General features: G+C 46.9%; 2 protein-coding genes across 2 annotated transcripts; one reads left to right on the forward strand and one right to left on the reverse strand.

Annotated features, from left to right (window-relative positions):
* Nucleotides 1-455: 455 nt before the first annotated feature.
* Nucleotides 456-3,014, forward strand: CCR75_006533 (uncharacterized protein; the record flags this gene model as incomplete). Its single annotated transcript, XM_067964603.1, has 1 exon — nt 456-3,014. One exon carries the CDS (start codon nt 456-458, stop codon nt 3,012-3,014), a length of 2,559 nt encoding a protein of 852 aa, XP_067820020.1.
* On the reverse strand, nt 2,269-4,334 carry CCR75_006532 (uncharacterized protein). Its single transcript, XM_067964602.1, has 4 exons — nt 4,004-4,334; nt 3,413-3,956; nt 3,279-3,355; nt 2,269-3,186 (listed from the first exon to the last, which is right to left on the reverse strand). The coding sequence occupies exons 2-4, from the start codon at nt 3,911-3,913 to the stop codon at nt 3,057-3,059; spliced, it is 708 nt and encodes a 235-aa protein (XP_067820021.1). The 5' UTR covers nt 3,914-3,956; nt 4,004-4,334; the 3' UTR covers nt 2,269-3,056.
* Between the last annotated feature and the right edge of the window lie 13,178 nt (nt 4,335-17,512).

The following is a 17,512-nucleotide window of genomic DNA, read 5'->3' on the forward strand; positions in this document are numbered from 1 at the left end:
TGCACCACACCCGAGTGTTGGGACTAATTACTATTATTTAGTAATTGACCATCCCCTTAAGTACACCAAGTGTACTTAACGGGGACTGTGTAACATAGGGGCAAATTCAGCCCGTTACACCTCCTAATGTGAATGCACCTATGTGCATCACATACACAAGAGTTGGTCACAAATGTGAACCACACCCGAGTGGTGTCTAATTACTTTATTTCAGTAATTGACCATCTCCTGAAGTACACCAAGAATTCTTAACGCGGACTGTGTAACATTAGGGCAACTTTAGCTTGTCACATAATAGGTGAAAACAAATTGAGCAAATCAATTTTAGGCAAGTTAAAATTCGATCGTTTCCGTTTAAAAATATGATCTTGCGTCGGTTAAGCTTCAATTCCGAACTTCTATATACCAATAATAGCCAATTTCAACAACTTTCTCAATAAAGAAACGAAACCCACATGGAAAGAAGCACGAATACGAAGTCCATTGGCCTCTCACATCTAGAGGTGAGACAACGTCGCGCGCTGTTGGCTAAGATTGCGAAGCTTGAGGCGCGCGGCGCCATACTGCCGTCTGATGCCCGCACTCTTCGAAGTCAGGTTCACGAAAGTTCAAGCGGCCACTGGAAGGCCGTCGAGGTGCGGCTTCAGCAGCTCGCTTGCAACTGGAACCCATACCAGGATGGCACCCGCGTAACATCAAATCCATTTCCTCTGAATAAGAAAAAATACCAAGAAGTCGACTATTATCAGCTTTTAGAATTGGAAAAGGATGATACACTCACTACGGAAGACTTTAAACGACAGTTTCGGAAGCTGGCGCTGCAGATGCATCCCGACAAAAAGCGTGCAAACCGCAAGCAAGTGCGCAATAGTGAAGATGAAAAGGGAGAGGCAGATAACGTTTCCTTGGACTCTACGCAATTTGCACGCCTCCGGTTGGCTTATGAGACGCTAAGTGACCATAAAAGGCGATCAGAATACGACACCAAGCTGTTGGGAATAGCCTCGCCACAGCAAATTGGCAAAGTAATTAAAAATCAAGTGAAATTGGAGGCCTCGACTGATTTTGCTTCTTTAGAGTGGATGGCACGTGTGAAGCACAAAATGGATGTAATGGCTCAAATCCCTGGGTGGGCCAAGTTGCTTTCACTTCACTCAGCAGAGCTGCGTTTTGAGACGGGGGAACCTTGCACCGGCAAAGATTGCGGTAAAATTGTGAGCATGGATCGAGATTTAGAGTGCTTGGGATCTTTGCGCCGTCGTGTATACATTTGCCTATTGCACAAATATATTCATTCATGTGATGAAAGCTGTACGAGCTTGTATGACGATGCCGAGTTTGACCGCCGTGTGTGTCAAATGCGAGCATATTGGCTGATCCAGAATTGGATATTTGACCAGTTTCAAGTTAAAGCACTTCAGCGTCAAAAGCTTACGCCTCTTCAGACAACAGCAAATCCACAACAAGTCGAAGTATCCGCAACTGAGATTCTGAAGCACGAAGACGGTCGCAACCATTGTGCTTCATCAAATGAGTCAAGAATTGTATCGACTGTCTGTGAGTTTGAGGAGCGAGATATTCATCTTGGTGATTATAATACGCGGTTTCAGATCGAAAATGTTGCTGAGTGCAAAAGCCCTGGCTGTCGAACTAGCTTCCAGTATCTGGAAGAAGGTATTTATGCTTGTCGTCGCCACGGGACCCCCCACATTTGCACTTTTGAGCAATGCAATCAACAGGAGGTACAGGCAGGTACCTACATTTGCTGGGTGAGCGGAAAAAAGTATGGATGTGAAAGGGTACAAGCAGGGACGGATGTGCGTACACGTCGCCTTGTTTTTTTAAGTGCGCCTGGCGAGGAAAACGCCGTGGAAATGGAAGTGCCTGTCATGCTTCCGCTAGGAAAGGCAACAGAGTATTTGTTGATGGGAGACTCTCCATTAAGTAATTATGGTATTGTGTCATCGCTATCTCCACCACCACCAGACGAGAAGGCTTGGAACAAGCAACTCTGTGTGGCCTCTGGTGTGTTCGAGGTAAGACCAGATGATTGTCAGCTGCCTAAGCGCGATCTTCGAAAGAAGTTAAAACGAGACCATGAACCAGAGCAAAATCTGTCATCGGTGCGCAGACGCTTGCATGACCGTTTCCTGTCCAAATTTCAGCGATCAGACACGACTTCCTTCTTTGTTTTTTTGAACTTGCCACGCGCAGTTGCAATCTTGCCGAAGGTGGTGTTAGAGCTTGAGCAATTTGCATGCAGCAGTTCGGACGATGAACATGTCCCACACTCGGCAGCTATCGATGAAAAGAACCTGCTACAGATTACAGTGAGCTCGCACTGTACTGTGAATTATATTAAATGCTGGATAGAAGAGATCACGGAACAGCAGCTCTCTATCTGGGATCAGCAAATTTACTGGGGTGATACACTAATCGGCGAAGAAACGAATGAGATGAATTTATCGGAGCACGGCATCTCGGCAGGCTGCACTTTGGAATTGCGTCTTCATGATGACTGTCCACTTCTTTTGTCGACATGGAATGGCAAGAGTGCAGCAAGCGGTCGCTGTGGTGGTGCTTTTATGGAATACAGTACTGTCCAGATTTCAAAAGAAGCAGCAGAAGATTTAGATGAGCTTCAAGAAGAGTATGAAATCGTTACGGCTGCGGAAGAGCAAGCTTTTCAAGAATATCGAATTAAAAGAAAGCGTAAAAAGTTGGAGCTGAGTGGTGCCATCAAGCATTCCGAGGTGTTGCGGTATGACAATGCCAAGTCTGAACCTCGATTGCTTGGCATGATTCGAAAGCGTATTCAAGATGTTGATGATCGTACGCTGAAACGTCACGTACTGTCAACAGATGCACAGCAAGAGCAAAGTAGTCAAAAAGAAGATTTATTGTTTATTGAAGACGAAGAGTTGGTGAAAGGAGAGCAAGAGCAGGTCTCAACGGAAATTAAGGCAATGCGATCCGTGTCGATGAATGCTCAGCCGCTTGGTATTTTCGGATAGGTTCACGTTGTCAAGAAAGAAGCAGGGCTGCTTGCAAGTCAGTCAAGCATCAAAAATGGACGCAAAGGTTCGTCGGGCGCTTTCAAATAGCGACATTGTGATCGCCGTCGACGGCGCGTGGAAAGCTACTCGTGCTCCTGCACCTTTATACAAGGCTAAAAATCCCTCGGTTCTGCATTAACAATAAGATTTAAGACGCAAACTCAGTCAAATCATTCAATTTTAAATTGAGACCGCTCATACACGCGTGCTATCAAGTCGTACCTGATTACTTGTTTAAGGCCATCGACGATTCCACGATACGCCGTAGAGCTTTCTTTTGATGCGTACGACCGCTGGACCTGTTGTCGCATCATAGCTTGCATTATTAATTATCAGCTCACATAGACAATCAGTACCTGTAGGCGCAGCTTGATTAGATCTAGCGGATTGGTTAGAAAAGATGCAGAGGCACCCGCAATAGCTGCACTTGTAAGCGTGCAAGTTGGTGAAAGCTCGTCCACGTTAAGGTTGTCGTAAATTGTTAATTTGAGTTTTTCATAAAACATAAAGTAGAGCGCCGAGAACGGTCCAAAAGAGAGCAAAGTGGCAGCATAGCCCGTATACAAACCAACAAGACGCTCAGTACGCGCGATCGTCTGGACGGCGTCGAGAGTGTTGCGGTAATAAAATTTTGGAACAACTCCTAACACATTTCCTGGATGCACTTGTACCTGCATGCGCTCCTTAATGACATCAATAGGCACCCATAGCACACAACTCAGCGCCTCAGCTGCCATACCGGCTCCTAAATACAGCAGCGTTGAGTTGCTACGAAAGCTCTCGACATCCATGAGTGCGTCTTTTGAGATTTCATATGAAGACATGTATAGACAAGTCGCAGGTGCCGAGCCTAGCATACTTACACCGATGCCACGATACAAGCCTCGGAGATGTTTTATGCTGAACATTAGGCGCCATTTTGTTTACTGGCGCGAATTTTATCTCACCTAAATGACCCGAGATTGAGCTGGGATGCAATGGTTTGGCCTGCAAAAGTGCTAGCCTGCAACCTAGCTTTTACAGTATCTAGTGGATGGCAGAAAACGCAACTGATTATACCAGCAGCCGCACTTCCCTATTGCCTCAAGTTAGTAAAGCAAGTGCAGGCTTCATGATCACAGCGAACGCACCAATAGTGTAGGGAGTTGATTATACGACTACACAGCGCCCAACGAAAACATGAGTAACACTTACTAATCATTAATGGTAAAAGGTGCAGACTACCGCACCGTCGAGCTTCTGTCATCGCCCATTTGTGCACCCTCACGATAAAATTATTTAGAATAGTGCTGGCTTCAATTCGTCAATACTAAAACGATAAGATGAAATAGGCTAGAGTTGCCCTAATGTCACACAGTCCCCGTGAAGTCAACTTGGGGAACATAAGGGGATGGTCAATTACTTAATGTGAAGTAGTTAGACTTACTGTAGGTAGGCACGTCTTAGAGCGGCCACGCTCTTCTTAAGCACACACTGTAATGTAATGGGCACACATCGGTTGGAGAACCGTTGTTGTGGTACATTTACTCTATGGGTAAAATACCCTTTTATCTAATCTTAAAATAGTTAGTTACTTAAATCCCATTTATTATGGGTAACAAATGTGGTCGCCGCCAGATATAAATCCGGCGGCCAAAATCTATTTTATTTAGCTAGGGTAAGGTTTTTTAGATTTAAAAAATTAAATAAAGTTTAGTTCCCCTTTTGATCTTAAAGCGTTAAGTGCCTTCCTAAGGCTTGCGCATTGATCTGTAAGAGATAGAAGCCTTTCTAAGGTATATCCTCTTGGGCGCTAGTTGCCACTTGGTTATACGAACCCCTGATTCCCTTGAACTAGGATTCCTTACGCTTTGATAGCTTGTTTGACTCCCTGAGTTGTTAAACCCATTAGTTCAATAGAACTAAGTGACTCTCTGAGTCTGAAAGTCTTCCTCTGACTTTAGGAGCGAGGTAGCTCAGCTACACCTCCTTACAACACCTGGCGGATCATGTTCCTCTGCGCCTCTGTCAATTGAGAGGGGTAACACTCGTAGTCAATCTACGCCTGAGTCTTTACAAGACTAAACCCTCACGAAAATGGAAGAGGTTCCAGAATTGTCAGAAGCGCAACGCGCCGCTTGGGTGCAATATCCCTAGGATACGTCGAGTGGCACGTCTAAGTCCACCGAGTGTGGTCGGCCGAGGTGGCACCATACTGAGTGTCGATAGTGACACTATTGGCAGTTAGCCAGGGAATTTTGGGTCAAACCCACCTAATGCACGTGAAGCGACACGTAAACGTTCGCTGGATAAGAAAGTTGAGTTACTCAACTTCTTGACGGATGTCAAATTAGACACCATGTCTTGTATAGAACCAATACAGGCTGGAAAACCCGCGGACGTGAATGTCCCGGCCTCTAAGAGGCGTATTGTCTCCACTCCAAGACAGGATGGACACGAAGCATGTATACCCTCCCAAAGTGATACAAGTGAGCAGTTACATACGCTTGCAAATGGTGTAACCGGTAACATTGAGGGGAAGTTAGCCTTGCGGCAATCCCCTCGTTACATGCTCTTTTAGAACTAGACGAAATGTCTATTGATGAGTGCGGTCGAGCCTTAAAAGCTGGTGACTTATCTGAAATGGTGGTCATTCGACCTACGGTTGAGTTAAACTCATCGTCACTTTTAGACGAAGCTGTCCTGGATGACACAAAAGCTGCACTTAGTGCGCGAAATGGGTCATCGATCCTTAAAGATCCTACGGATTCCTTTTATGCCTTAATTAAGGAATTCCAAGATGTGGTATGTAATAACTTACCATCTGTTTTACCTCCGGATAGAGGTGTTCGTCATAAAATTGACTTAGTTCCGGGAACCAAATACTGTGTCACAAGACAATGGCCTTTACCAAGGGAGCATTGTGACGTCACTGACGATTTCTTCCGTGCTAAGCACGAGGCTGGAATGGTACGAGAGAGCAGATCTCCTCATTCGACACCGACATTTTGTGTCAAAAAGCCAAATGGTAAATGGCGCACTGTACATGCTTATAATAAGCTTAATGCTGCCACTATACCATCACAAACCCCCATTCCTAAAAAGGATTTCTTCAGAACAATATGGTGGGATGTACAATGTACAGTGCATTGGACTTAGTCCATGGTTACTATCAATTGCTCATGCGAGCTAGTGATATCCGGCTTACAGCGGTTAGCACCCCAAGCGGCATGTTATGGGAGTGGCTGGTTATGCCACAAGGGCTTTCCAAAGCCCCGGGAACATTTAATCGTCTAGTGGCGCAACTGTTTTTCGCCCTCATCGAGGTTATGCACAGACTTATTTCGATGCCATTTTTGTCCATAGTCGTGCGGAGAAGGGTCGGTCGGATATGGAAAACCATTTAGACTATTTGCGAGCAGTGCTCGAGTGCATTCAGACAAACAAATTGTATGCCAATGCAACTAAATGCATTTTTGGCGCAGACGAAATTCCTTTTTTAGGATGCTTCATTGGAAAGCGAAGCCTTAGAGCGGATCCCGCTAAGATAAAAGCCATAGTAGATTGGCCGGTTCCTAAACCCAAAAGGATTTGCGTAAGTGGTTGGGTCTCGCCAATTATTTACACAAATATAGCGAAAATTACGCTGATATGGCTAGGCCATTATCTAATCTCCTTATAAAGGATACGGAATAGTGCTGGACTAGCACCGAAAATAATGCTAATCGAGCAGTTAAGGGTAGTCTTATCCATGCCCCGATTCTGGCACTGCCAAAACCAAATTGGCCTTTCAGTGTCGTCTGTGACGCATCAGATTTTGCCTTCGCAGTGCTCCGTTACAAACAGATGTTGAGGGACATGAACGTGTTATTGCGTTCGAGTCTAGACAGCTTCAAGCTGCGGAAAAGAACTACCCAGTTCATGACAAAGAGTTACTTGCTATGAAGTATGCTCTCGTCAAATTTAGAGTTCATCTGCTCGGCTCTAAGCCGTTTTTTGTGATATATACAGATCACGCGTCATTACGCACGGCGACTAAGTCGCCCTATCTCTCACAGAGAATGGCCCGATGGCTATCCTTTTTTGCGGAATACAACTTCGAGGTGAAGTATAAACCCGGCAAGCAAAATGCTTTGGCCGATGCGTTATCACGCAGACCGGATTATGAGCTTTCTCATTTAACGACTATCTCGTCACCTATTCCTGAATTAATCCGTTCGGCTTACGCCAAGGATGAACAGTGGGTAGCTCTGCTACGAGCTTTAAAGAAGCCGGATTTGGGTATTAAATTGCCGGCACGTTTGCGTGCAAGGTTACATCGATTTTCTATCGATAACAACCTGTTGCTTTATTGCACAGACATCGCGGACCCTCCGCGCGTCGTTGTTCCTCATGATGAGGATTTGAAGTACCGGATCCTTTATGAGGCATACGATACTGTCCTTGGTGGTCATCTCGGCAGAGAAAAGACCTACGGCTCTATCAGCCAGAGTTATTGGTGGCCCAAACTTTATAAATGCGTCAGCACATATGTTCGCACATGCGAAACGTGCCAACGGGTTTAACCCTCGGCACATGCTGCTGCGCCACTGGCGAGTCTTCCCGCCCCATAGGATGCTAGGAGTCCATTAGTATGGATTTTGTTTTTGGGCTCCCGAAAGATTCGGCCGGTAGCTCCTGTATAGTGGTCTTTGTTGACCGATTGAGCAAAATGGCTCACTTAGCGGCCGTGCCGGATTCCATTGATGGAGAGGGTACAGCTAAGCTGTTTATCGATCGCGTGTTTCAACAACATGGTTTGCCAGCGGCAATTGTCTCTGATCGGGATCCCCGTTTCATGGGTAAATTCTGGAAATCAATTTTCCGTGTGCTTGGCACCAGATTGAAAATGTCCACTGCGGACCATCCGCAGACCGATGGTCAAACTGAACGTGTCAATCGTCATTGAAGACGATTTACGCAGCGTGTGTGCTCAGACACCAAAGCGCTGGAGCTCAATGCTCCCAGTAGTGGAGTTTGCGTTAAATAACGCTGTCTATGCCTCTAAAGGCTTTACTCCGTTCTATGTAAACGGTCTTACCCACCCGCGCGCTCCACTAACGAAATTGCTGCGTGGTTCAGGGCTTGGTGGGGAAAATTGGCCGATAGGCTTGCTGATATCAGCCCTGTTACCGTTCGGAAACAAGTAAGCGAGTTTCTCGCGACGCGATTTAGTGTCTTAAGACATGTAAGGGATACGATGGCTGACAGCCAAGACAAACAAAAAGAACAAGCAGATGCCAAAGGCAGAAGCTGTATTAATTCTTATATGGTTGGAGACCGAGTTTTACTAAACGCTAAAAACCTACCTACCAACTTGGTTTCCGCGGTCTTCAAGACCAAATAGTGCCCGCGCTTTATTGGACTATTTACGGTCGTGGCCAAGAAGGGCCTTGCTTATACGCTAAACCTTCCATAAAGCTGCGTACACACCCAGTGTTTTACATTGGCTTGCTTAAGCCATATCGGGCCCTTCCCACGTGGACCTAAAGGCGGTTGCGCCGAGACAGGCGGTCGTGCCGCAGATTTTGCATCCTCACCAGGATTGTGTCTCTGCACCTGGTGATGAGGTATCCCTCACCACCTTGAAGTTGAAAGTGACAAATGATTTGTCACTTAAAGCCCTAGTGGACTGCGGAGCGTCGAATAACTTTATTCGTCGCCAGTCACTAGAGGGTAGTAGGCTCAAATATATTGAGCGCGACATCCCTCCAACGAGGATGACGGTGCGTCTAGCGACAGGCGCATCGATAACAGTGATGAAACGCGTAGTGAAATTTCACTACACGTTAAGAGATTTACAGTATGATGATGATTTCATCGTACTGGATTTGGATGACAAATTTGATGTCATCCTGGGTTTACCTTGGCTCAGAAAATACGAGCCAAGGATCAGCTGGCAGCATCGATCCGTAAAGATGCCTGCCACTTGTTCATCAGATGGCCATCTGATGAACGTCTTGGAGCGTCCACAAGCGTGTGGATGTACTACGAGTGAGTGCGATGGCCTCACTTGTGGTACGGTCGTTAGTACAACCGCACAAGATCACAGTGTGATTACCAATCACAATGTGGAGTCAGCTGCCGGCGGCTGTGTTAATGCACAGGCAGCGCCGAAGGTCCACCACTCGAAAAGGTCGAGTGGATTGGGACATGAATGTACGCTTAGTGGGCGACATTCAAGGAGTATACCGGTTGCCCAGAAAGGACAACACGATGATCCAAGGTCGAGTAGAGAGTCGACCGTAGTGGACCCGACTGTGATAGCGCAATCACACTCGGAAGACGTTGAGGGAAGAGGTCCCCACGTATTTGAGGAGAAATCCCCTCAAATGGTAGAAGTTACTAGACTTCTANAGGGTCAATACCAGTATCTGGTGAAGTGGCTAGGGTACCCCTCTTCTGAAAACTCTTGGGAGTTCAAGCACCTCTTCGGCAAGATTGCCCGTACGCCGTTGACGTTTTTGAGCGCCAAGCTCAGGGTCAACTCGCGTCAAACGACGCTTCCCACCACTAAACGTGGGATTAGTGGATTTATAGACTCAGTGCGGCTTCGATCATGGTTGTACGATCAACCGAAGCACTGAAAAACATCGGCTAGGCCTTTCTTCATTTTGTGGCATAAATGCCGAACGTAACTGGCCTTTGGCCTTAAGCTTAGCGAAATCGAAGCGAAGCTTCCTTTTTAAACGAACATCTTCTCTATCCGCAGACTCTCGAATATTCCAAATATTACGAAATCGGCGGGCTCGGTGGACCCAGTTCTCAAATGAGACTTCGTTTTCACTCCTTGTTTCGTTTGGAAACAAAACGATCGGAATTCCCCTTATAGAGGTCACCGAAGCCCCACGGGCTTAATCACGTAAACGCGTCATGCAGCCCGACCTTTTGTGTGCGTAAAGCCACAGGTGGATGGCGCGTGGTTCATGCTTACAATAAGCTGATTACGGCGACCTACCGGCACAAGCGCAAATCCCACGGAAAGATGTCTTCTTGAACTCCATGGGAAAGTCAACTATCTTTTCCGCGTTGGATTTGAAGGATGGCTACTATCAGGTACTCATGAAAGAGTCCGATGTAGCCAAAACAGCTGTAAACACTCCAAGCGGTGGTGGCTTATAAAGCTTCAAGGGTTGAAAAACGCACCGGCGACATTCAACCGGGTGGTGGCTCACGTGATGCGTCAGCACCATGCCTACGCGCCCCTTTACGTTGACGATGTATTCGTGCATAGTAGGGCCGAGGACGGGCTGATCGCAATAGAGTCGCACAAGCGTCATTAAGACGCTGTCGTGCAGACTTTGAAGGACGCCCAATTGTACGTCAACTTGAAAAAGTGCGTCATAGGGGTCCCTGAGATACACATGCTGGGTGTACGAGCAGACTTATATAAGGTAAAATAGCTCGTGAACGATCATCATCTTGATAATTGTGTCATGAGCCACATAAATTTTCAAGGGATCACAAAGTGATAGCTGATGCCATAACAGGCCATCGCTGTCGCTAAAGCGATTTAGCTTAGCTTTCAGGTGCGACGGAGGGTTGCCTTTCGTCCACTAAAGTGATCCAACAGCAGGCGACAATGGTCGTCCTGACTGTAGGTCTCTTTTATTCAGAGGCTAATGAGCTCGTCACGAGGTATACCTCCATGGCTGCCAACGTTGACGGCTGAAATTGTGCTTTAGCACTAGACACACTTTCCTGGTGTCTAACCTCGAAGTCTGGTCTGTACTATAAAGCGTCAGCCAAGACATTCGACTTATTCGGCTTGTATTCAACTTTAATATTTATTTAGTGAAAAATGTTAGCCATCTTGCCATTCTAGGCGAGAGGTGTGGTAAGTTTATTGCGGTCCGCAGTGATGCATAATCTATATAAACCACAAATGGTTCGGAGCCCAGTAGGTGCACACGAGATTTAATAAGAGCATACTTTATTGAAAACAGCTCGTTGTCATGCACGGGGTAATTCAGTTCCGCGGCTTTTAAAAGTCGGGACTGATAAGAGATGACGCGGTCAACGCTGTCGTCATCCCTCTGCATGAGCGCGCTGCCGATTGCAAAATTACTTGCATCGCAGACGACGCTAAAGGGTTTATCCGCGTCTGGCAATGCCAAGACCGGTGCCTCTACAAGTGATTGCTTCGATGTGAACGCATCATCTTGTTCTTTTAATTAATCCGAATCTGCGTCCTTTTTAAGGAAGTCAGATAATCGTTTAGTTTGCTCAGCATAATTCTTGCTATATTTATGCAAGTAATTAGCGAGCCCTAGGAACTGGCGCAAATTCGTTACATGCCGTGGGATTGGCCATTCCTTTACCGCCATGATTCATCATCTATGGGCATCTGGGCCGTGAAAAGACATTCCTACGCGTGTCGGACGAATTTTGGTGGCCACACCTATATAGATGGGTGGCCAACTATATTCGCTCTTGCGAACACCGTCAGCGCATTAAGTTCGCACCGTTCAGCAGTGCGCCACTGAAGCCGGTACCGATTCCAACTAACTGTTACAAGTCAGTAAGTCTGGACTTCATGTTTGGCATGCCGCCCGATCATAAGGGTCGGACGGAGCTCGTCGTCTTCGTACACAGACAGAGCAAAATGGTGCATTTAGCACCATGTAAAACATCGATCACGGGCAAGGAGGCAGCTCTCTTGTTCCTGGATCATGTTTACCGACTGAGTGGCGATCTCGCCCACCTACTTGCGGCTGCCTTACTTTCGTCCGTTCAGTCACAGGCGTTAAGCGCTGCCGAACGACTTATTGCGGATATCGAGGGTCAAGTCTCGCGGCTGACCTCGGATCTTTGTGATATCCGAGTGAAGGCTCATCAAGGTTATGAACGCCTGAAGACTCGCTTGTACCTTTTAAGCGGATAGTGCTGAGAAATCCGCGTTACTCGCGTGATGTCTCTCGCTCTCCGAGTCCTGTTCGTGGTGGGAGGAGTCGAACGGCTGGTACTTTTTCGTCTCTCCGTCTCCCTCACCTCGGTCTCCTTAAACAAATGGGGGTATGTGACCTCATTTGGGTCTACATACCGTTTCAGACGACCCACGTAAAATACAGGGTGCGTTTTCATTTACGGAAGAAGGGTCAGCCTATAATTTATAAATCCAACCTCTTCTACCACCGTAAAGGGCCTAACGAAACGCGGCATCAAATTCGTAGTACCTCCAGGTAATACAGAAATTCCAGTTTTAGGTAAGGTAGCAGTACTTATAAATACCTTTTCACCCACTCTAAAGCGTCCATTTTTTTGGGACCATTTCGGTCCGCATATTATTTTTGTTTATCCTATGCGCTTGCCATCGCATCACCGGCTTTTCGCGTGATGGCCTATCGCTCATCCACAAAGCGCTGAGCCTCGCTCACGCTTTTAGCATCAAACTCGCCTATGACACCGCCGAAAGGTCGGTCATAAGACGTAGTTTTATTGACCACTGCTATTCTGGCAGGGACCCTAGGGCAAGTTTCTATCTTTGAGATAATACACTTGCAAGTCGTCGTCATATTGACGATACCCCTCTTTCGCGCCGAGCATAGTGAGGGGCCCTCCCCCATTAAGACTCGGGCTGCGCACAAACGAGACTGGCGTCCGAGGATGGCGCAGTCCGTTAATATAAAACGGTGTCTCACCCGTACTGGCTTAAACACTGTTATTTATAGCGAAATCCACAAAGGGCAATTGTTTTTTCCATTCTTTGGGAGTTGCTTTAATGCGTGAGACATCCGCCACGATCCGATTGGCACGTTCGGTTCAGCCATCGGTCTGGGAATCATCTGCGATCGACATGTGGAGCTTACTACCTAGCAGCTCGAGCACGTGTCGCAAAAAAAGACGAAAGACGTGAATCCCGGTCCGATACTATGGACTCGGGTATCCCGTTTCTATCGGGCGCCGCCTGCACTGATGGGGAGCGGGTAGAAATAAACGTTTTCTTGTTTGAAGGTTGCTTGCCCACCGCTCCGTGAGGCAAAGGTATCAGATCCTCGTCCAATGGAGAGGTAACCCGAAGCGTTTAACCTTTTGGGAACCGATCGATACCCTACGTGTTTATTTGCCTGGCTTGGTGGCTGCCTATGAAAAGGAGCACCAGCTGAGGCCTCTTCGCTAGTCTTAAATGGACTAGCCGAAGCAGCGTTGTGAGAAGAAACAGGGGTTACAGTACCGCCCATGATTTCTTTCACACGCAAGCGGGCGAAATTAATTCGCTGCGACCGCTGTTTCATCGCATCATAATGCGGTTGAGCGGCGCATCGATTCCGCCTCGTATTGGTCGGGCGTTTCATTTGAGCGCAACACGACCGGGGTCGAGAAAATAAACCCAAGCACTTTTCCCTAAGCCTTTCATGATTTAAAGACGCCATAATATTTATGAGCGTCTAGAAGAGCGCGGTCTAGGAGCGGCGCTCTTGGTCCGTTTAAACAAGGCCATTTAGATGGAGAGGGTATCGGTGATATGCCACCCGTCCTTTAGCCACATTCTAAACGACTGGCTTGTGAAACCGACTGAGCACGTTCAAGTGTCGTCGGCGGAGCTTTAGGCTCCGAATCCTCTATGTCCGAACCATTATAGATAACGGTCTGAGCATGAATCCTCTATGTCCGAACCATTATAGATAACGGTCTGAGCATGAGGTGTTGTGGTTTTACCCAGCGAAGAAGCGGTTGCGCCTTTATGGCAGCGCTCTCATTAACCGTCGATGCGCTATTCAGCGCAGACGACAAGACAGCATTCGTAAATGTTGCTGTCTCCATGTTGTGAGCCATGCGAGAAGTTTGGATGGGCAATAATGCGCCATCATCCTTCCTCATGAGTTTGTTATCCGCATCACTACTATGAGGTGACGGCAACGGTGTCGACTCATTGTAGTCGACAATGAGCGACAGATTAACATCCTTACTGTCAAAGTGGAATGGATCCTATAGCCCTGTAAACGCGACAGCAGCAGTAGCTGTCGGCGTTTCGACTAAGGCGTTAGACGCTGTCGGCGTGTTAATGTGGCGCGTGCGCTTAGTGCGAGGTTGAGTGGGCGTCTTCGCAGACGACCCTCCAACATGGCCCTTTCTGGTGACATCTTTGGCGCCATGTATGTGAACACAGGTTGCTAGAGTTATTGAGTGAGCTAGCGTCGCGTAAAGCTGCTCGCAGTTCCTCGCTCCTCTTTGACAAATTTAGATAGTAAATTCGTTTTTAAGGAGGGATGGTGTTACGAGCTAAAGTTGCTGTAATGTAACACAGTCCCCGTTCAGTACACTTGAAGTACTTAAGGGGATGGTCAATTAATTAGATAAAGTAATTAGACCCCCACTCGGGTGTGGTTCGTATTTGTGACCAACTCTTGTGTATGTGATGCACATAAGTGCATTCACATTAGGAGGGATGAAGGCTAGCGTCATCCGTTACGCGAAGTATCTAAAAAGATACGCTCGCAATACATATTAGTGTTATCTACAAAGATGAAATTTTGATTGGTAGAAATAGGTTTAAATATTTAATACGATTAAATATAAATCAGTCTGAAAACTATTTCCTACTTGACAAGTGCGCACGAGGAGCCGAAAACCGCTCCCGTGACGACACTTAACTAAAGTACTTAGTGCGTTGGGTGCGGTCGCTAAGACGACCACCACAACAACCTCACTGCACGCAAGCGAAGCTGATTTAATTGCTTCCTCGCTGTGCTAAGGTGTGTGTCTAAGATGAGCGTGGTCGCATTACGACGTGCCCGCCTCCATCTTTGACATTGCGAACGACTGCGTCCCAGGCTTGCATCAACAATCTTTTATATCGCTTTTTGTTGCCACTATACCGTCGATGCTTAAAAAACCATCGAAATAAAAAACTTCCTCAGCGCGAAGAATTTTCGCGCTGGGGATCCAGGCCATGTAGCTTTATCGCAATAAATAAGGGATATTTATTGTGAGGAGTAGTCTCTCCTGACAAGCTACTCAGTAGCCGTTCTGGAGAAAGCCACGGCTTCTTCTCAGAGGCAAGACGAGCCATTTAACTGTCTGCACTCCCCTGAGTGGTACTTACTGAAGTAGGGGTACCACAAGAACTTTTATAACGATGGCTTACGCCATCAGCATCACCACGCGCCGGGATGTGTGCGGGCGACGGCAAGGGAAACGGTGCTGGCGATGGGGGATCATCCTCATCGTCGAAACCAAACATGCTATAGCGAATGCTATTAGCACGACTACCCGATTGAGCCCCCTCATTCGAAGGCTCATAGTCTGTCGCCTGACGTCGTTCAGGCGACTATTCCACTCTCCCCGAGTCGGCCATCTCGTCCGACTCGCATTCATAGTCGACCTCCAAAGAGGGGTCGCATTCACGTGGTGACTCACCCCGTGCACCCGCAACATTTAATGTTGCGGGAGAAGATGAGACTACGGCAGACGAAATGCCTGCCGCAAGAGACAATAATGCGTCGCCCGCGGCTGTATGTACCACAGCCGAAAGTTCCGCACATTCGCTGACCGCATGGATCCGTTAACCATGCAATATAATTACAAATGATGGTTCTGACCAATCAACTTCGTTATCAATTAAGTGGTCTTATAGTGACCACTCTATTCAATGACAGTCAGAGTGATTGTCGTTCAAGGGAGGGGTGATGTAACGTGACGTATCGTTACATGAAATTAACACTTAAAGGTTGTTAATTAATATATTTTTCTAAAAGGTAGAAAATATTTGGAGAATATTACTTTACATGGTAATATTCTAAAGCTTATCCATTATTAGATATAGCCCATTATATCTACTTTCTCCGCGGTGCAGTCAGCGCTGGAAGCGCTCAAAGAGAAAGACAGATAAGACTTTATGACTTGTTTTGTATTAATTTAATAAGCTTATAATTTAGTTAGTATTAAATAGATAGAAGCAGAAGAACACAATATTATTAAATACAGTTTACTTATAACCCTATTTAAAGCAAGTGTTTTCAAGGAAGCCTTTCTCTGCACGAAGAAGTGTACGTGTAGTGACGTGAGGCAGCACTCGCACTGAAGCAGTGCGTAGTGGACTTGTACTGAAGGAGTACAAGTCAGCAGTGCCCCGTTTCACCTGGTAGCACATTGTAGTCCGTCCAAGGACCACAGTTCCATCATCTCACATGGACATGTTGGGTGATTATGGAAATATGTTTCGCGTGATAGCTCCTCCTTTCCAAGTGACATAGAAAGGAGTGCGGTCGAACGAATGAGTTTTCGACCGTAGGGCGTGATGCCATCTTGGCCATGCTGTCCGGTTTGGACAGAGATGGATGCCCTCCATTTAGCCATCGCCAAGTTCACACAACACAAACGTGACGAGATGAAGGAGAAGGTAGCCTTGCTGAATCAACAAGGTTCTCAACAGGCAGAACTGTTGAGATTACAACAGGTACAGACCCCTGTACCTGGGATGACGCAAACGCGTCGTCTCGAAACCTAAAAGATTGACATCTCTGAGTATAGGGGAGTCAAAGGAGACTCCCTCTTAAGATGATTTGCCGAGTTGGACGATGCCATAAAGGCTTGTCAAATCGTCGACGAGTAAATGCAAGTCGCATTTGCTCAATGTAATTTCGCAGGTTCCAAAACTTGGGCATTGGGCCTTAAGTTGCGTGACCCTTATGTCTTTGGGTCGCTTAAAGCCCAGCTCAAACAGACGTTTGAGCCGCCCAGGGCTGACTTCAGAGCTCGTTCGGAGCTTCTGAAGCTCAAGCAAGGCAAGCGTGATGTTCATGCTTATGCCCAGCACACACGACTCTTAGCGAGTTGTATCACAAACAACCCAGTTCCTGAACACACGTTGATTACCGTGTTCATGCAAGGTCTTACGGATGGTTCCGTAAAGACCCACCTGTTCCGCTTGGAACTGGATACGCTTGAAGAAGCAAAATTCGTGGCGGAACAGGAGGACCTAAGCTTGAGACAGGCTTAAGCTAGTTCGTCGTCGTATCATCCTTCAAGACGACACGAGTTAGGAGGTCCAGAACCCATGGACCTCTCTTACGTCGATAGCGAGAAACCTCGCTTTTCGAGCAATAAGCGATTGCAGAAATGCGATCGCTGCCAAAAATTAGAACACTACGCTCATGAGTGTGGTGCCCACGCCCAGCACCGAAAGGTACTGAACGTACTTTGGTCCGTATGCCAAAAAGGGCAACGGTCGCGGGTCCAACGTTGTTGCGAAATCGCAACAGCGAGGCGGACCGCCAAAAAACGGTCGGGGTCAGTAGGAACGCAACGCCCTACTGATCCAGCAGCCTCAAGAGAATTTGCGAATCTCTTGACTAAAGTTGCTCCAAACACACAATCATTATGTGTCTCTGCACCTGGTGATGAGGTATCCCTCATCACCTTAAAGTTAAAGTGACAAATGACTTGTCACTTAAAGCCCTAGTGGACTGCGGAGCGTCGAATAACTTTATTCGTCG

The sequence above is a fragment of the Bremia lactucae genome, linkage group LG4 (genome assembly GCF_004359215.1).
Source record: "Bremia lactucae strain SF5 linkage group LG4, whole genome shotgun sequence".
Taxonomy (NCBI): Eukaryota; Oomycota; class Peronosporomycetes; order Peronosporales; family Peronosporaceae; genus Bremia; species Bremia lactucae.